At 39.9% G+C, this 21,123-nt stretch overlaps 1 protein-coding gene across 1 annotated transcript in view; it reads right to left on the bottom strand.

The window, feature by feature from the left end:
- The window catches only part of eif2s2 (eukaryotic translation initiation factor 2, subunit 2 beta), a 43,814-nt gene that overhangs the window by 10,417 nt on the left and 12,274 nt on the right, over window positions 1–21,123 (bottom strand). The window contains exons 2-6 of the mRNA XM_043710876.2: window positions 18,620–18,803; window positions 16,453–16,547; window positions 14,016–14,142; window positions 11,024–11,124; window positions 6,050–6,198 (exon numbers count right to left, since the gene is read on the bottom strand). Coding sequence (XP_043566811.1) covers window positions 6,050–6,198; window positions 11,024–11,124; window positions 14,016–14,142; window positions 16,453–16,547; window positions 18,620–18,803 — 656 coding nt within the window. The remainder of the gene's footprint in view (window positions 1–6,049; window positions 6,199–11,023; window positions 11,125–14,015; window positions 14,143–16,452; window positions 16,548–18,619; window positions 18,804–21,123) is intronic.

The raw sequence follows: 21,123 nt of genomic DNA, 5'->3' as shown, positions 1-21,123 counted from the left end.
CAGCATAATTAAGTCTAGTTTGGATAGATTGAGTTCTGCGGGGATTCTTTATTCTGTTCTTTGTGTTTCATTATGTAATTGTGTGAATAAATTTGTCTGCTTTAAAACCTAGTCGTCAACCTAGCGAGCTTAATCCGGGTAATTTTCACTGTGCACTTACAGAAACAAATTGAGTGGTCTGGCCTAGTCCATATGCTGTAGATAGACCACAATGCCATTAGGGAGGAAATTCCAGGATTTTGAACACTGAAGGAATGGCAATATAATCGGTGGAAATGCAGATTGTGAAGGGAATACAAACACAGTCAGAGAGAAATATCGATAGATTAAAACGGCAAATGGCGTATATGTTCATTTTCAAAGGGAGAAAAAAAATTATTAATGAAGAAAAACTGGAGAAAGCTGCAACATAAAAAGAGACTTGGGGTTTTTGTGCATGAAACACAAAGCCAGTCCATGGGTGAAGCAGGTAATAAGGCAGGCTAACAGAATGCTGGCTCTTATTTAAATGAAGTACAAGAGTCAGAAAGTCTTACTGCAACTGAATTGTTAGGGGAACTGTACAAGGTGCTGGGGAGACAGGTGCAATGTGAGCAGTTTGGTTCCCTTATTTGAGGACAGATATCATTTATTGGAGGCAGTTCAGAAAAGTTCACCAGCTATGATCCCAGCTATGGAAGGATTGTCTTTGAGCAAAGTCTAAACAGGTTGGGACTCTACTCACTGGAGATGAGAAGAACGAGAGGGGATCTCATCAAAACATATTCTGAAGGGGAATGTCAGTCTAAGTGCTGAGAGGATGTTTCCACTCATGGGAGCGTCTAGTACCAGAGGGCAGAGTTTCAGAATAAAGGGGCACTAATTTAAGACTAAGATAAACTGGTTGAGTACCTTTGGAACTTCTTGCCACAGACCACTTTGAAGGCATAGTCCTGGCGCATATTTTGGCCAAGATTTATTCTGTTGCTGATCAAGCATCTAAAGGTTATAGGGAAAGGCAGGAAGGTGGTATTGAGGAGAATCAGATCAGCCACTAACCTACTGAAGCAGCGTTGAGGGGCCGACCAGCTTACTCCTGTTCCAATTTCTTATGATCCTATGCTGAATGGCTTAGAGGGCAACTTACAAGTGCTGGTGTTCCCATGAACCTGCTGCTCATGTCCTTTGAGACCATAGTGGGCATAAGTCTGGAAGGATCGGTCTAAAGAGCTTTGGAGAATTTCTATACTGCATTTTGTAGATGCCATGCACTGCTGCTACTCAGTATTGGTGGTGGAATGACTGAAGGCTTGTGAAAGTAGTGCCACAGGGGAAACTGGTGCAGTGGTAATGTTGCATGACTAGCAGTCTGGGCTCCCAGGGTAACATTTTGGGGACACAGTGAAATGTGAATTCACTAAAAAGTTGGAATTAAAAAGCTAGTCTAATGGCGACCATGTCAATTGTCCTAAAAATCCAGATGGGTAATAAATGCCCTTTATGGAAAGAAATCTGCCATCCTTACTTGGTCTGGCCTACATGTGACTCCAGGCCCACAGCAAAATCCTCTAACCAGCAATTCTCTCAGTTCAAGGTGATTAGGAAAGGGCAATGCCTGATCAGCGACACCCACATCCCGATAAAAAACAAACCCGAGTGTTGCAGCTGCACTTATCCAAACAAGTAGACAGTATGGCCCACAACAGCCACAAATGCTTCAAGCGACCCAATTATTCATTGTCAATCCCAGGTGTTTTAACCAGACTTTGGATTTATACTGTAGGTTAATTAGAAGGGGTCTTGGGAAGCTGTGGCAGTGGCCCTACCTGAGCCAGGTTCAAGTCTGATCTGCTCCAAAAAAAAGTGTGATTATATCTCTGAACAAGTCGATTAGAAAATACCTTCAGCTTGTAAAGTGACTGACATGCGCACCGAAGGCAACACTGACTAAACATTAAAGTGCTTTATTGGCTGCTGAACTTTCTCTGGAGAGTCTGAGCCTGTGAGAGGTACTGCTTAAATATAAATACAACTGCTTTGTTGCAAAATTTAAAAGAAATATAAGTTTGCTGTCCCTGAACCAATAAAATCTGGTTTTAGCAGGTTTTGAGAAGATTTGTAGCTCAGGTTGAGGTTCTCAATGTAGGTTTGCTCGCTGAGCTGGAAGGTTCATTTTCAGATGTTTCGTCACCATACTAGGCAACATCTTCTGTGAGCCTCTGATTGAAGCACTGATGATTCTTGCTCTCTATTTTTGTTTGGGTTGGCGATGTCATTTCCTGTGGTAATATCATTTCCTGTTATTTTTCTCAAGGGGTGGTAAATGGGCTCCAAGTCAAATGTGTTTGTTGATCGAGTCTCAGTTGGAATGCCATGCTTCTAGGAATTCTCATGCGTGTCGTTGTTTGGCTTGTCCTAGGATGGATGTGTTGTCCCATCCCATCTGTATGTAAGGATACTAGTGAGAGGGGGCTAGTTGATGTTCATGTATCCTGGTGGCTAGTTTTCTGCCTTGTTGTCCAATGTAATGCTTGTTACTGTCCTTGCACGGTATTTTGTAAATGACATTAGTTCTGCTTGTTGTCTGTAATAGGGTCTTTCAAGCTGTTTTAATGTGTTGGTGGGTTTGTGTGCTACCATGATGCCAAGGGGTCCAAGTAGTCTGGCAGTCATTTCTGAGATGTTTTTGATGTAGGGGAGAGTGGCTAGGGTTTCTGGATGGGTTTTGTCAGCTTGTTTGGGAATGTTGCTGAGAAATCTGCGGACTGCGTTCATTGGATACCCGTTCTTTTTCAATACACTGTTCTGTGTAGTTCCTCTGTGATGCAGCGTGTTGGCTTGTTGAAATAATGTTCTGATGCAGCTTTGTGGATGTTGAGGCAATTGCTTCTGTAGTTCAATATTTGATCCAGATGTGTTGTTTTCCTGGAGACGCTGGTTTGAAGTTCCCCACTGGTTGCTCACTGTACTGTGACATCTAGGAATGGCAGTTTGTTGTTTTCCTCCTCTTTAGTGAATTTTCTGCTAGTAAGCGTATTATTGATGGTCTTGAACACACTAAAACAGCTAAATGAACTCGAAAGATCCTATACAGAAAACAAGCACAACTAATGTCATTTACAAAATACTGTGCAAGAACTTAGGGCGGCACGGTGGCACAGTGGTTAGCACTGCTGCCTCACAGCGCCAGAGACCCGGGTTCAATTCCTGCCTCACGGCTACCTGCAGACACGGGGAGTTTGCACATTCTCCCCGTGTCTGCGTGGGTTTCCTCCGGGTGCTCCGGTTTCCTCCCACAGTCCAAAGATGTGCAGGTCAGGTGAATTGGCCATGCTAAATTGCCCGTAGTGTTAGGTGAAGGGGTAAATATAGGGGTATGGGTGGGTTGCGCGTCGGTGTGGACTTGTTGGGCCAAAGGGCCTGTTTCCACACTGTAAGTAATCTAATCTAAACTGTGACAAACACTATATTGGACAAACAGGCAGAAAACTAGCCACCAGGATACATGAACACCAACTAGCCACAAGAAGACATGAGCCTTACATACGGATGAGGAAGGACACCACTTCAACTGGGACAACACATCCATCCTAGGACAAGCCAAACAGAGACATGCATGAGAATTCTTAGAAGCATGGCACTCCAACCAGAACTCTATCAACACATTGACTTGGACCCGATTTACCACCCCCTGAGAAAAAAACAACAGGAAATGGACATCGCTAACCCAAAGTAACCCAAGCATATAAATAGAAAGCCGGAATCATCAGCAGTGCTTTGTCCGGAAACTCACTGAAGATGTTACCTAGTATGGTGACGAAACTTCTGAAAATGAACATCCCAGCTCAGCGAGCAAATCTACATCCAAAATCTGATGACACCCCCTGAAATTTAACTTGAACTGGAATTTTAGGAACGAGTGTAGAACAAGCAAAGAGTAGGCGTACAGTTTAAGGGAAATAAAATGTCCACGTCCTGTATTACAACAACTTGCAGTAAGCATGATTCAGCATTTCAATGCTGAGGCTCTGCTCAGGTTAAAAAAAAAAGTTCCAGCTGTATTACAGACATTTAAGAGAGACTGTTTAATTACAACCATACAAATTGCCACAAGGGTTCACTTATTGTATAGCTAGCATACAGAACATTCTAAAGCCACTACGTATTTTGTAACTCTGCCCTTCCATCATCTTTTATTAGTTACAAAATCAAAAGAAAGGTGTCTTCATCTGCAGACACAAGAGCTATTACAGGATCAAAGCACAAAAAGGAACATGGAGAAAGGACTATCATGCAAGAAAGGGGAGGCAAGGTTCCGAACACAACAAATGGCACAAACCAAACAGCAAAATACAGAGTGGAACGCAGAAAGACGAGATCAGCCAGCTACTACATCAAAATGGGGTCACAAAGCTGAAGTTTTGAAGTCAAGAGCTCTGGGGCAACAAGTCTGCCAAGGAGTTCTGGCACAGAGCTAATTACTCTGTGACTCCTTTAGGTTTTTGGTTTGTTTTAGCAGACATGGTCTGACTAGTCCATTCTCAGGCCTGATTCCGGTCTTGAAAAACCCAGTAGAAAACCAAATACACTTTACTTAAATTCAGCAGTTTAAAAAACCGCCCTGCACCGCCTCCCTGCCAACTGCATCAGCAGCAGCAGCCTCCATATCCCAAACTTTAAAAAGGCCAACTATCATTTCAAGATGGTTTTGACAGTGATGTGATATCTTCTTGGCCCTCATGCAAAACACATGCTATTAATAAGTTGTAGTATGGTGACCCAATGGCTGAGGCTGTGGAATGAACAAAAAAATCTTAACTTTGCCTTACAAATTGTATAATTAAATGGCACTGCTTTTGGTGCAACTTGTACACATTTTACTGTATTTCCACAAATTAAAGTAACAGTAAATTTCTATCTAATTATCAACTCACAAGCATTAAGACTTTACTTGTATATGTTTGATTCAAACCGGCAATTTCTGTTCAAAGAAAATCTCATTCCTCAGAGCTAAATCATTCTATCTTTGCATGTTTTCATGCTGTACATCTCTATGACTCTATAGAAGAATTAACATTCACAAATAACCTGTGTGCCACCTCCCACTAAATAAACAAATACCTTTGTTGCTTCCAGTATTGCAGGGAAATACTTTGCATCTTTTCATTTTGAAGAAAGCTGCCTGAGTCTTAGTTTTATAATGTTCCTGCTAAGATGCACTAGATCATACAGCAACCTAAAAAAAAAAATCACTGCATTGTCCCATTCTGGGATAAAACTAAGTGTAGAAAAAAAAAGGTTTTACACAAAAACTGGGCTTGCATTACAATAAAACTTTGTAGACGGAATATTCTTTTATGGAATTAACCATAATTTACTGGGTAGTAATGATATCACTTTAATCATTACATTGCAACCCAAAAACTTTCAGAACATATTTTTAAATACTTCAGTATATTTGAAGTGTTACCATATTGTATGCTCTAAAAATACCAGTTTTTCAAAATGCGGGAAGCATTAAAAACAGCATTTGGTGCAAAGCCTAAAAAAGCACAGACTTCATTATCACATTAAACAAGCATGACCAACAAACCATAGGCAAAACTGAACTAAAATTTGTGGTATAAAGAGAAACTAGTAGTGGGACAGTTATAAAAAGCAACAAGAAACAAAGGGAATAGAACTGTAAGGGTGGACAAAACTTTTTCAAAAATAAAGTAATAAAGGTGAATGCCAGACAGAATATGATTTTTAAAGGGCAAGGAAATGCCAAATGTGTTAAGTGAAGACTGTCTATTTCCACAGAAGACAAAACACCAGCAGCACAAGGCATCTAAAAACTAAATGAAGGCAAAGACCATCTTGGAGCAAGAAATAAGGGATAAGAATGTAGATCTTGATGTTCTGTGGATCGAAATATGGGTCTGTTTCTGTGCTGTACATCTCTATGACTCTAAATAAAATCTTGTTTAATGATCTGGAGTTTACTTCTTTGGATTAATATTGTTACTAATCTCTGGAAACCTCCACTAACACAGCACAGAGGTAGTGATTAGTACTGAAAACTTACAGTTTACAGATATCTGTGAAATTCACAAACGATGTCTTCTTGGTTCCTACTCTGACCACCTGAGGTGGTTTCATTACAAACTTTCGCTTTTCTCCAGCCACCATATCAGGATTCTTTTCTCGCATGATGTTGAATACACGAGTCAGCAACTGGATTACAGGAGATGAGAATGCACATTAACATAATTAGTACAGCCTGACTTGCAGACACATGAAGAACAGGTAATAATTAGCTTGAAATCAAAGTGTACAGGAGATAACGAAGTGCTCACTAAACTCTTAAGGAATAAAATATTTCTGGGATCCACTGAGGTCCAATCGTATAACTGGAAGTATCTTTCATTCAAGGAATAAATATAGCTGTAAATGTTCATTTCTTAGAGAATCCTTTTTAAAAAAAATTTATGTAGGGACATTTGTGAAAACGTAGTATAGGTAGTCAAGAGGTAGTGTTATCTTCAACAAAAATGCAATTCTCAACTCTGAATACAAACTTGAAAGGTTTCCACCTCCAATCATCAGGCAGCTACCACTCACATTCCTCCACTATTACAACAAATCAATGTGCGCCCACCCCCAAAAAAAAGGGATTTAAAGAAACCGGAGATTCATCTTTAAACCTTGGAGACTCCAAGACTAATCCTGGACAATCGGCAACACATGGTTGGACAAACCGAACCAAAGTATACAAACAATTCAGGTTCTTTTTCTCCAGGGTAGGGGAATCCAAAGTTAGAGGACATTAGTTTAAGGTGAGAGGAGAAAAATTCAAAAGGGTCCCAAGGGGGTTACCTTTACGTGCAGAGGGTGATGCATGTATGGAATGAGTTGCCAGAGGAGGTGGAAGTGGCTAGTACATTTATGACATTTAAAAGGTATTTGGATGGGTATATGATTAGGAAGGGTTATGGGCCAAATGCAACTAGATTAATTTAGGATACCTGGTCAGCATGGATAAGTTGGAGTGAAGTGTGTGTTTCCATGCTATACATCCCTACGACTCTATAGCCTGAGTCATAAGCACCTTGCAGACGTGTATCACTACGTATTAAGTACCAATTAAGTGTGTTGCAAAACTAAAAAAAGATTAAAACTGGGATGCTCAACAGGCCAGAGCTGAAACAATGCAAAGACACGAAAGGTGTAGGACAGAAGAATTTAATGATTTTTTAAAATGTTTAGCTATTTATTGTCACATTAGAGATTGGAGGGGCAAAGCCATGGCATGATTTGAAAACAAGGATGCACATTTTAATATCAAGGCAGTACTCATCAGAAGCACTGGATATATTGTATAAAAGGAGTTTATATTACAAATGTGGAAATGAGTACCAGGAGGGAAATAAGGTGGCAGAAGTGTTTAAAACAGATTATTTTTCACATAACAGGTACACAACCCTTTATTCGAAATTTCAAAAAGGTCCGAAGTCCGATTGCGTTTTCGTGAAGCTTCTTTTCATTCACAAGGTTGATGGCGTGCAAAGACTTAACCCAACTCCACACCCACTCAGAGTGTCACACAGATGCGACGTGTGGGGGCATGGCCCAGCACTGGCAGGCCGCAATTCTGCTTCAGGGCCCATTTTACTCACAGTACATCTGCTAGTGATAAGATTTTAAAACAATTTCACCATCAAACTGTCAATTATTCTGAAATTCAAAAAATTCTGAATTCCGAAAGCTAGCTGGTCCCAAGCATTTTGGATAATGAATTGTATGCCTATATAAAAATTGTATCAGATTAAGATAAATTGAGATGCTGCCAACTGAAGTGCTGTGAAAAACCGTACACAAGAAATATTTTAATCAATTCAGTCACGCACTGTAAACTCTGCACTCCTGCTGTGAAGACATACATGCAAAAAAATTCAATAAAACAGTCAAGCTGTTTTTTGTTATATTATGTACATAGGGTAGAATGACAGAATTGTTGGTTAGACACACCTAACATTGCTAATTCCCAAAATAACACATCACACTTTTCACTAAGCTTTTATGCTGAGTGGTGAGATGTATCGTTAATACTGTTTATACAGCAGTCAACCGAACATGGAAAAAAAAGAACTTGGTATTAACATCAGAAATCACTTTTCAAAATACACATATAGATAGATACATCTACTCAATGGAGAACCAATGGGGAGAAAGCTAGGACTGTAGGTGCCCGAGACCAGAGTCAAGTGTGCAGTGTTGGAAAAGCACAGAAAGTCAGGCAGTATCAGAGAAGCAGGGCTCTTGCCCGAAATGTCGATTCTCCTACTCCTCGGATGCTGCCTGACCTGCTGTGCTCTTCCGGTGCCACACTCAACAATAGAGAGCCAATGGTGAGAACAAGAGATTTGTTGCTGCCTTGGAAAATACATTTCCGTGCCAGTCAGACAGAAAACCACGTAACACAAGTGTAAAACTTTGAATCAAATGTCACAGGGCATTGTGCTGTTAACATGTAATTAACATGCAGACAAATACAGAAACAAAATGTTGGACAGAACTGAAACATTTTTAAAAAGTCTGAGGAGTAAAGAAGTAACATCAAGATACTCCTATCTGCTGCAACAAGAAATGATAAACAGGTGGACTGGCTCACTGCTTGCATAGAGGGATACAGTGGCAGTAGTGTTAAGTTTCTCAGTACAAATTCATTAATATTTATACATCATGAAAACAGAAACAAATGAGCATGACATAGCAATAATTACTGCTAATTTACTACAGAATTGAATCAACATTTAAATAAAGTGCTTTTTTTCAGATTAGATTCCCCCAGTGGGGAAACAGGCCATTTGGTCCAACAAGTTCAAACCAGCCCTTTGAAGAATAACCCACCCCTACACTGGACCAATACACCTAACACTGGGCAATTTAGTATGGCCAATTCACCTGACCTGTACATCTTTGGATGTGGGAGAAAACTGCTGTAATCATTATTTTATGAATAATTGTCTTCTATAAAAAAAAAGCAGTCAGGAGTGTAGAAGTGCTCTGGATCTTGCAACACAGTCATGAGCACAGCATAGAGTAATTGCCCAAACTGATAATAATGAGAATGAGAAATGTCACCATATTGCTAACGCTCTAGCTGATATGTTCATTAGAAAGTAATAGCAAAATACACATCGGCAACAATACATACTGGGGAAAAAAAAGCCTCATGTTAGGAAGTCTTATTTGAAAGGGGCAGAAAAAATGATTGATTAAGACAACTACATCTGCACCTGCCAAACTGGCAGTGAATGTCAACAACCTAATTCTGCTATAGATTTAGAGTCAGACAGCACAGAAACAGACCCTTTGGTCTAACTTATCCACACTGACCAAGTTTCCCAAACTAAACTCTGCCCACTTGCCTGCATTTGGCCCATATCCCTCTAAACCTTTCCTAATGATGTACCTACCCAAATGTCTTTTAAATGTTCTAACTGTACCTGCATCTACTTCTTCCTCTGGCAATTCATTCCACATACAAACCACCCTGTGAAAAAGTTTCCCTTCAGGTCCTTTTTAAATCCTTCTCCTTTCATCTTTAAAATATACACCCTAGTTTTGAACTCAACCACTGCAGGGAAAAGACCTCTGTTCTTCACCTAATTTATGCTCATGATTTTATAAACCTCGACAAGGTCACCTCTTAATCTCCTATGCTCCAGTGAAAATGTCTCAGCCTGTTCAGCCTATTTTTATAACTCAAACTCTCCATTGCTGGGAACATCCTGGTAAGTCTTTCTTGAACACTTTCCAATTTAAAAATATCCATCCTATAACAGGGCAACCAAAACTGCACATAGTACTCCAAAGGTGGCCTCACCAATGTCCTGTACTACCTCAACATGACATCCCAACTCCTATACTCAATGGTCTTGAGGGGACATCAAATCAAGGAGAAAAATTAAATGGGTGCGATGCACTGAGATGTTTCGGTACAATAAAAAAAAGAAAAAAAAAGGAGGGAGAGAAACAGCATCTTGGTAGACAGACAGTCAGTCAGTACTGGGTTGGACAAAGGGGTCAGCCATAAAAGCCATCACTAGTGACTTTGAATGGTGGGGTTTCTGCCATGGAGACAATAAAGAGAGGGTAAAGGGACATAGTTTTTTTGCCATTACTTTGATGAAATACAGAGGAACCTTGATTACCTGAACGTCAATTATCCAAAAATCGGATTATCCAAAGGAGATCTCGAGGTCCTGATAGAAACATTACATCAAAGATGTGTTTCCAACAGTGATCGCGCCTTTTGTTTACAGTGATTCAACAGGCACCGTCTCCAAATGACTGACCTCCCACCCCCGTGCTCTCTCTCCACTTTCCCTGGAGTTCTACAGGGATTGCGTGTGCGAGAACAATTTGGAGACTTACCCCACAAAGGCAGCAGGAGCAGCAGTCTTGTTGTTGGCGTCCAGTCCAGCTGCCCCGCAGGGGTGGTGTTGGGGGAGGGGACAGAGACGTTTTGGGGGGGGGGGGGGCGCGCAGTGTTGGAGGGGGGCAGAGGGCGGCGTTGGACTGGGGCCAGGATCTTGCGTGCTGCTGCAGTCTCTTGAACGGAGAGCAGACTTTAAAAACTCCGTGCCCCAAAGGAAAGGCATTTAACCAATTAACCGAATAACTGATCGCCCAAAATGAAATAGTGCCCGCCCATCTCATTCCGATAATCGAGGTTCCCCTGGACATATCTTCACTTGATACTCAGATTACTGAATATTTTAACAAACAACTGCACAGCATAGTTTAGGACTCGAATGGCAGATGGCGCGCAAAATATGTACGACCCTGGCCTTCTGTAGCAAAAAAATCAAACCGAACGGTTTAAAAACCATATCTACTCAATGTCTGCAACAAACATTTGCTGAGGAAATATTCATTTCTTCTCTTCATTCCATTAATTACATGTATTAAGTTGAAAACACAAAAAGGGAAAAAACAACAAAGAGCGAATGGGCACACATCAATGCACACACAATGCAATTTGTATTTTTACCTCATCGTAAGTATAATCTCGTTCTGATCCCGCCCAGGCTGGACCACTCTGAGTGGAAAAAGTGATGCCATCATCCCTTTTACTTTCATCATCATCAAGTTCTGCAGAAGTAAATAGCATCAGAGAGGAAGAGATCCAATTATATCGATATACAAAATACACATCCTCCTCAAAAGTTCATACAACACAGTGCAAGTGTCTGCACTTTCCCCATCATGTGGGTAAAAACATCAGGAAGTAGAATGATAGGTCTGAAACACAGACATTTTTATAAAATGCTGTGCATAGATTTTTTTTAAAATTGGCTAACATTTGCATTTCTACATTTCGCTCAGCACTGCATGGTGCTGGACTTGTTATCTGGTACACTGCTCAAGCAGCGGTTCATTCTCACTCTTGACAAGCAACTCTTTGACCAGACTGACCTGAACTGAAATCCAGGAAAATCCAAACTCAGCAGGGCCTCAGTTCCAAGGCTGCTGATTTTGAATGAACGCATCATATTTATAACCCTATTAAATCAGTGAATTTTGCTCAAAATTGTTTTTCCATTTACAATTTGTCACGAAACCCAGGATATTGCTTTAACTCCAATAGTTGCCATGCTAAAAGTTACCAAAGGTAAATTTTAACCAGTTTCAATTCCCCGCTATGCTAAGTTCAGCACTGAGAATAGCAGTGCAATGATTTTTAGCCTTAGCACTCCTGAGCTTGAGGTCAGGAAAAACAGAGCCATACTCTGTTTTTGACTGCTAAATGATAAGATAATTTAAATGAAGCAGGGAAGGTAGAATTTCATTGAACACAAATACTGACATCGTCTGAATGGGCTAACTGACTTGTTTATTTATTCTCACAATCTAGTTAATTTATAGATGCAGGTGAATATTGAGCAGGAATGCAGTTAAATCTGTCTGCGATTTCTTAATCAGTTCCTGTAATCAGCTAATGGCCAGTATTGAACAAAAGAACAGTCACAGAAGCTCAGACAGTGTGTGCATAACCAAAGTTCTCCCATTTCTCCTGAGTTGGGACAAAACCAAATCCAAGGAACAGTTTGAGCATCACAGAGATTTTATAGCATGGAAAGAGGGCTCTCAGTCCAGCATGCCTGCCAGTCATCAAACATCCATCTATTCTGATTCCCTTTTCCAACACTTGACCCATAGCTTGGAATACTATGACATTTCAAGTGCTCAACTAAATAGTTTTTAAATGCCTTGAGGGCTCCTGTCCTTACTACCTTTCAGGAAGTGGGTCCAGATACCCACCATCCTCTGGGGGAAAAGATAATTTCCTTAATTCCTCTCAACCTCTACTCAATACCATAAAACCTTGCCGCCTGGATATTGACTCCCCAATGGGGAAATGTTTCTCCCTGTCTATGCCTTTTACAACTACATACACCTCAATCAGATCGCCACTCAGCCTTCTCTGCTCAGAGGAAAACAACCCAGCCTATCTAGGCTCTCTTCATAGCTGAATTACTCCAGCCCAGATAACATCCTGGTGAATCTCCTCTGCAACACTCCTGACATCATAACATCCTAGGAGAAAGTGAGGACTGCAGATGCTGGAGATCAGAGCTGAAAATAGGTTGCTGGAAAAGCGCAGGTTAGGCAGCATCCAAGGAGCAGGAGAATCGATGTTTCCGGCATGAGCCCTTCTTCAGGAATGAAGAAAGTGTGCCAAGCAGGCTAAGATAAAAGGTAGGGAAGTGGGACTTGGAAATGCAATAGGTGGAAGGAGGTTAAGGTGAGGGTGATAAGGTGACAGTGATAGGCCGGATTGGGGGTGGGGGCAGAGAGGTCAGGAAGAATATCCTACCTATAGTGTTTCAACCAGAACTGCATAGTACTTCAATTTGGCCGAACATTATATCTAGCTCCATCGCAACCTCCTTGTTCTTGGATTCAATGTCTTAACTAAAAGTATCCCATTTGCTGCCTGAAACACCTTACCTACCTGCCCTACTGCATTGAAGGATCTATGGAACATGCACACCACAGTCCGCCTGATCCTCTGTACTGCCAAAGGTCCTAGGATTCATTGTGTACTCACTTGCCTTGCTAGCCCTCCCAAAACACATCTCCTCGCACCTTTGAGGATTAAATGCCATTTGCTTTACCATTTATATTGTCGCATAGTCTAAGGCCATGGTCTTCACCATGCACCAATTTTGACAATCATCTTTAAATTTACTGCCGTATCTCCTACATTCATGTTTAGTTTGCTAGATACTCAATATTTAAAATAGTAAATATGCTTTTGGCTTGGCATATCAGGGCAGTTACATAATTCAAAACTATGTGCAGCTGCAGGTACAAACAAAACTTACTGAAGTTACATGAAAAGTTTGTATGGAAATCCAAAACAAAAATGCCATCAACTAGTTTAAATTTATTAATCTATCTCCCAAAATAATTTTGGGTGTTTTATTTCTCTTCTTTCAACACTCCAAAACTATGATCAAGCCAGTGTACTTCATAGAAGTCTTTAGATATCATTTAGGACTTTTATCCTTTGAAAAAGGGAGACAGATGACAGTTGCACTGGTTGACTTTTATCTCTAAAATCTGTTTCCACAAGTACAGGAATACAGACACCACTAGTACACATGCTAGCAACATTATGCTTTAGCAATAATTTAATAATTTCACGATGCTGTTAAAAATAAAAACAAAGTAGAGACATTTTTGCAGCATTATTTTTTAAAAAGGTACATAGAGATGATCAGACCATATTCCATATAATCTGCAATTAGGTAATCAGCAATCTCAGTTGCTGTTCGATGTTAAGATTACTTCATTCCCATTCAAAGTACGTGCCCCCCAACCCCCTCGACTCCCCAAAAAGAACTGTCCCACTCCAATAAATCTCAGCCATATTCATCCATTAAACTCCCTTGCCACTGATGCAGCACATACACTTCATCCAATAACTTCTCAGTGTGGGGCAAACCAAAGATGGCTTCCAAATATGAAATACTTACTGTCATCTGTCCTTTCATTTAACTCCTCAACCACAAAGGTCACAGGTTTTGGCTTTTTTTTCTTCATCATGCTGATGTCAAAGGCATCATCATCAACCTCTCCCTGCTCAGTGACATCAGTCTCAATCTGTAACACCAGAGTTCTTGTTAGTGAAATGTTTCACAATAGCATGGAAAACCAAATAGGCTAAAATGCTTTTCTTTAAACCAGACTTTGGTTTTAAGAAAACATACCAGGGTAAAGTCAGGAAACACCTGTAAGCAATATGTGCCTGCTATATAGTGGCTCTGCACGCAACCAGAACATTACACTCAAAAGACACAGCATCTTGATTGTGAGCAGAACAGGATGCTATGCTCACAAACTGCTGGGTTCTACAAGTAGCCAGCTGTTACATAAGAGGAGAGGGCAGACACTGAACAGATCACTGTAGACTCTCTAGAGACCCTATTAGTTGACACACTTGAACAGCCATTAACAATCTTGTTGCCCATTCTCTAGATTTGGAAAAGGAATGCAGAGAAGGAAAATTGTACTATGGACAAGAGAGAAAAGTAAAAATCAAGTCAGGTACAGCATAATAAGATGGACACAGAATGATGTTCACTACTTTATCCCAAACCTAAATTTCAATAAGAATGCTAATTTGGGAAACGTTCTTTTCTCACTAGCACACTTTTGCAAGATAGGAAAGTTGCATTGTAGAGGTACATTCCCCTTGTACCCATCTCACATGTGAAAAGGCCATTTTGATGTAGTTGAAGGCAGCACATTTGTTTTCAGTCTATTTCACATCCAACAGAATTAAAAAGTCTTCAAAGCAATGTATCTTCTAAACCTTTGTATTGAATGTCTACTAACACACAAGTACTGCCAGTTAACAAAACAAAATCCCTATACATTTTAAAAGCCACCACTTTCAGAAGTTTGAGTGTGACTTATATGTTTTAATAGAGTATATTCCAGATTGCTGCTTGGCTCGAGATCTTAAGAGGAAATACTGCATTTAACTGTTTTTGAAATGATTTGTGTTTTGACTTAACTGCACCAGCCAGGCATCCAATCCAGCTGTTGATCATATTTTGAGGAACTGCATACATCAACTCTTAAATGTCAATCTTAATGTGCACTGTTATAAATTAAATTTGAAGAAATGTTCTGGATTTATTGTTCATCCCTCACATAAGTCCCCTCCAAGCAACTTATTTCCCCTATCCGAAAGGCCCAGCTTTAAATCATTTTGATAGCAAATCCACTACTAATAGATACTTTTTTTTTCCTCTGTTAGGAGCCTGCTAAGTTTCACTGTTTAAATGAATGGATTGTGTAAGTAAAACTCACACAAGTTTTCAGCCCTTTCTTCCTTTGAACACCCTCTTCAGGGGATTAGGTACATGTACAATTGATAGTAAAACAGAACAATTCAGTTCTTGAAAAACATTTTAATGGGAGTTTATACCAAATCAATTTTAAGTTGAATTCACTGGAGAAAGGAGGGCACATTATAATCCTAAGGAACAGAAAATGCTGTAAGTATTCAGCAGGTCTGACTGTAACCGTGTTAAGAAAAACAGTGTTAACAAAAACAGTGTTAACATTGCATGTAAATGACCTATCAACAGAAGATTGACCAAGTGCTGCCTGATCCTGAGTGCTTTCAGCATTTTGTTATTTCAGATTGGCAGCATCTGCAGAATTTACCATTGTATTATGATATTATTTTCATTGGAGTTGTCATATTGAAGTGAAACCCAATATTTGATAGACAAATGTTTTATCTCACACATTCATACAACTCTTTGAAGTAATAAAAATTAATGCAAAAACATTTTTCAATTGGATAATGTGCAGCTTTTGGTTGCTTAGAAGAGATAGACAAGAAAGATTTCTAACAGGAGAGTCTTTTGACATTCGTGGGCGGCACGGTGGCCCAGTGGCTAGCAATGCTGCCTCACAGCGCCAGAGACCCGGGTTCAATTCCTGCCTCAGGCGACTGACTGTGTGGAGTTTGCACGTTCTCCCAGAGTCTGCGTGGGTTTCCTCCGGGTGCTCTGGTTTCCTCCCACAGTTCAAAGATGTGCAGGTCAGGTGAATTGGCCATACTAAATTGCCCATAGTGTTAGGTAAGGGGTAAATGTAGGGGTATGGGAGAGTTGCGCTTCAGCGGGTCGGTGTGGACTTGTTGAGCCGAAGGGCCTGTTTCCACACTGTAATCTAACCTAAAAAATTCAATGTTTGGCGTCAGCACGTTTGCCATGATCATATTAAATGGCAGAGTAGGATTGGCCTCCTCCTGCTATGACAATTTGCACCTTTGAGATATAATTTTTCAACTGTTATCAATAGTCTGCAATTTTGGACTTGAGAGAATAAGCTTGGCAAAGTTCTTGCAAATTCCAAAGGTTCTCAGAGTCCCTGCTTACTTTCAACACTAACCTTTACACCATTGTCAATCCCAATAGGTTTCTTGGGTTTTTTCTTTTTTTTCTTTTGATTGAAGAAGTCCAAGTCATCTAAATCATCTGCTGTATCTAAATAGGAGACAAATTCATGCATATGGGTAAAAGAAATAGTGAACAATCTTTGTAAGGGACTATGTATAAAGGAGATCTTCCAAGGTTCCCATATGTCACAAGATGACAACCCTTAGCACAAAAACAAACTGGATGGGTTATAACAGAACAACTTTTATAAGCAATTTACAAGGAATTTTTTTTGGAATTATTATGCTGGTTGCATTGTGGTTTCTTAAATGTCTGGTGCTATGTGATTTTACAGAGTAGCCTTTTCAATGTGAAATTATGAATAATGTTTCTTAAAATGATCTTTTTATCATTATGTTAAATTAAGATTTAACCCAATCACAGGAGCTAAGCCACATGGAAAAACATTTGTGCATTTACTTGTGCCATTCCCAGAAATGATACAAGTATCATGTGCTCATTACATCAAAACTAAACCAAGGAGATTGCACGAGAGAACGCATGCGAGAGAGAGCGATCTTTGCAATCGGTGCTAATACTGTGATCTGTGATTGTAACTGTAACCTGCTGCATCAAAGAGTAAATTCATAGCATCAATTTCATCTTACTGGACAAATTCCAGACAACAATATTCACTTTTTCTTGCAATCCAGGACAACATAGAATCCGTTTATTTTCAATGTCAATTTGCTCAAGTATGGTTGTTATTACAAAGCCATCACATACCACACAAAAATCACCAAGCTCAGGTCTTATTTTTTTCTGATATTAAATGCAGCAATGTCGCAGGTCTCCTTGGTTGAAACTGAGGCAATTATTACACAAGTTTTGTTCCACCCCTGTAGATTTACAATGAGTTGGGCTGCTGAATGTGTGCCAGGTGAATAGGGTTAAATAAAGGTTACAAATATTTATTACTCCACTGCATAATTTCATATTGTATGTAAACATAACAGCACAAAATGTGAATGCAGAAAATAAGATTGGTTATGACTATTTGATTTTCATCACAAATCCCCTGAATGTACTGGTCTTTTAAATGATCTTTAAACTGCCTGGATTGTCAGCTCAGCTACAAAAGGACTTGGGAATATTCGTGAAATACAACAAACCCCAAAACTAGCTTTGCTCATGATTCACCATCTCAGAACAAAAGCTCTATTGAGATGAAAGGAGGATTTTAACCTGATAACTAATGAGTAGCAGACTATACCGCAAGGAAATTGCACTGAACAGCTATTTTTCATTAAAATTGCGAGCCATTAGAGGCTGAAAGAATTAAAGACATATTGTAACGCTGATAAGCAGTTAAAGCCTGACTGATCTGAATAGAAAACAACTGATCATAATATCCGCCTGACATTATGACTCAAGAAAACTTGATCTTTGTTTGGATAAGTGTCTTCTGCTGAAACCACCCGTCACTCGAAACAAATGAGATCTGTGTATCAGTGTGCTTTTCAGTATCTGTTCACAACATGATCATCTGCACAACAAGGGGAAAACAGTAGAAGTGCTGAGTTTCTCTCCCTGGGTGGGAGAACAGAAATCATACAGTGCATTGCCAGAGATTGCCTGATCTCATCACTTCCATCCTTCAAAGTGTGCAGACTCAAAATCCCTTTAAAGCATTTTATATGAATCTAACTTGTGATGCTTTCCACATGTGCTCCTTTTAGCTTTTTTAGCCCAGTAGCTGTAGTACAAACTCCAACTGAGTAGTGTTTTCTTTACATTGATTGGCTGCATGTCAAATCATTCCAGCCACAAGGGAATTCAGCACATGAAGTTCTATCCCAAACCGTTAAAGATAAAATATTTGGAAGGAAATTTAGCAGGTCAATACCTCCACAATGTTTAAATGGTCGGTGACTGTGTTTAGAGTTGTCCAAGAAGCCAAAAGGACTCAACAAGGACTCTTTAGAATGTGTAATGCCTTGAAAAATCTCAAACCTCTCACTACAACTTTGGAACAATAATGAAATAACCTTAAAAGACAAGATTCAAGTCATCTTTGTGCATCTCCTAAATCAATACAAGTCACAATTCCCAAACTGAATTCCCAAAATGACTCGGAATTCCAGTCAAAACAAATTGAATATAGTTAAGAACCAAGGTACCTTTCTTCTTATTGTCCTCTTCATCTGCCTCTGTAACCTTCTCCTCCACGTTCTCTGATATGACAGTTTCCTTGGATTCAGTCGCTGGTGTCTCCTCGGTCGGTTGTTCAATCCCATCTTCTTCCAGCATGAAGGGCTTCTTCTTCTTTTTCTTCTTCTTGGTCATTGTGGGATCGAAAATCATCTTTTCATGGGAAACAGCAAACATTGGATCAGATAGTGGTTAGCACAATTTAAAAGTTACATTCTCAATTCTCCATTGCTCACTTCAAGAAATAGAATTTAGCTCAAAATATGCTCCTGAGAAACAAAACTAAATACTTGCAGTTTTGCACACAAGCCCAGAATTATTTTCTTGAATGGACTGTAAGTTTCAATTGCTATTTAAGTACAATCTGTTCATTCACAACTAGATCATCAGAATAGCAAATGACAGCTTCAAACTCAAGCACTGTTTCGACTCCAGTGCAAATATTAAAGTGATCTTCATGATGCCGAGTCTCAAAAAAAAAAGTATTCCAACCATGGTTTTTGACCCAAAATGAGCACTATTCCCAAAATAGTGACCTTTAGTCAACTGCTCAAATTTTGTGGACAAATGTAGCAGCTGCAAAAATATAGAAGTGAGCAATGCCAGGGAGACTGGCACAAAATGTTTTTGTTTTCTGTTAGCTGTGATCAGTTAACATAAAAAACTTAAGTCATATTAGAGGACTGTGTTTTTAATGCTTTGACCACAAAATAAGGGAGTATTAGGGACATTACTAAAAATATCTTTAGAAACCCTGCTCTCTTCTAATATTTTGAGCCAAACTGAAAAGAAAGCATAAATTATGTTTTGCGATACCACACACCCTCACAAACACAGGTCCTCTCTCAAGCACAAATCACACACACTCTTTCTCCCTCACACACATCTCTCTACCTTAGTTTGTACAGTTTGAATTATTACACACTCCTATACACATACATATAAATCTATATTAAATCTATAAATCACTTCATCCAAGACACTTATTTGCAGATACATTCTATTTTGTTCAAAAAACAATTTGTAGTCACAGTCAATATGGCATCTTATAAATTCCAGCTTTCTAAATAAAACCAACCCGATTCTAGGTTAAAATGGAGCCACATTCTGAACAAACCTTCACACCTACAATTCACTGTCTGACCAGAAATGTCATCTTTTGTATATCCCTATTGTTCTGCCCGATTGTCATATTGCACAAACACTTTATACACGGTCTAACACTTTTGGTCACATGTAGAGTTTTATTATCAGACACTCCATTCACACCAGTTGCATGATCTTTTGACCTTTTCGCCCATAAACCGTGACCACGTGCCCTGCTATCTCTCTGCAGCTGAGAAAGGGGTTGTGCTGCAAAGACTTGTGTGATTTCAAATAAATCTGTTGGACTACAATCTGGTGGACTATAATCTGGTGTCATGTGACTTCTGACATTGTCCATCGTACTCCAACACTAGCACCTCCACATCATGGATATCATTTCGATCCACAAAGATCATGACTGACATTCAAATACACTCTCCAGAATCAGAACTCCTGGGTTAAGTCACCATAATATTTGAAAAGCTTGATTTTGAAGTAGCACAGCATTCATTTTGTAATTTGTCAAATAATTTAAACTATTAATAACAAAACAGCCTGCACTGACTACAAGAAAATGTCCTGCTTCACAAATCCCTTTGACTTCTGAAAATGCAACACATGAACTAGGCAGCAGCATGCTAGGTTTGAGCCCTCAGAATGTCAACAACTATGCTGTAAGCCAAAATATGACAGTCACACACAGGAAATGAATGAGGGGGAAATCATGTAACTGCTAGAAGAGAGTGAAATATCTAGGAGGGCAAAGCCGCTTGCTACATTGTTAATCTATTGCTTAAACAGCCACACACCCACGCCAGTGGCAGCACAGTGGCTCAGTGGTTAGCACTGCTGCCTCACAGTGCCAGGGACTCGGATTGGATTCCAGCCTTGGGCGACTGTCTTTGTGCAGTTTGCTCATTCTCCCAATGTTTGCATGGGCTTCCTCCCACAGTCCAAAGATGTGCAAGGTTGGTGAACTGGCTCTGCTAAACTGCCCATAGTGTTCATATGGAGATCAGAGGCGCATTAGTTAGGAGAAAATGTTGGGGAATGGGCCTAGAAGGGATGTTCTTTGGAGGGTAGGTGTGGACTTGTTGAGCGGAATGGCCCGTTTCCCCACTGGAGAGATTCTATGATACAACTCCAATGATTGCCAATGATGGAGTGACCTACCTAATAAGATGCAAGACACCAACTCACCAAGATTTTTTTCAGTAGAGCTGAAGTTCAGAAGCGCTCAAGAACAGAACCACATGGAAATCCCCTTCAGGGCACACACGAACCCAACTTAGATATGCATTGGTATTATTTCATTATGGTGAAAATCCATCAGACTCTACCTTCTATTATGTGGAAATACCATCAGAACACAAGCTGCAACAGACCA

The sequence above is a fragment of the Chiloscyllium plagiosum genome, unplaced genomic scaffold, assembly GCF_037043375.1.
Source record: "Chiloscyllium plagiosum isolate Xiang-an unplaced genomic scaffold, Cpla_swu_hap1 HiC_scaffold_15, whole genome shotgun sequence".
In the NCBI taxonomy this organism is placed as follows: Eukaryota; Metazoa; Chordata; class Chondrichthyes; order Orectolobiformes; family Hemiscylliidae; genus Chiloscyllium; species Chiloscyllium plagiosum.
Note: the sequence above shows the minus strand (reverse complement) of the source record. Positions and strands in the feature narration are given on the sequence as shown.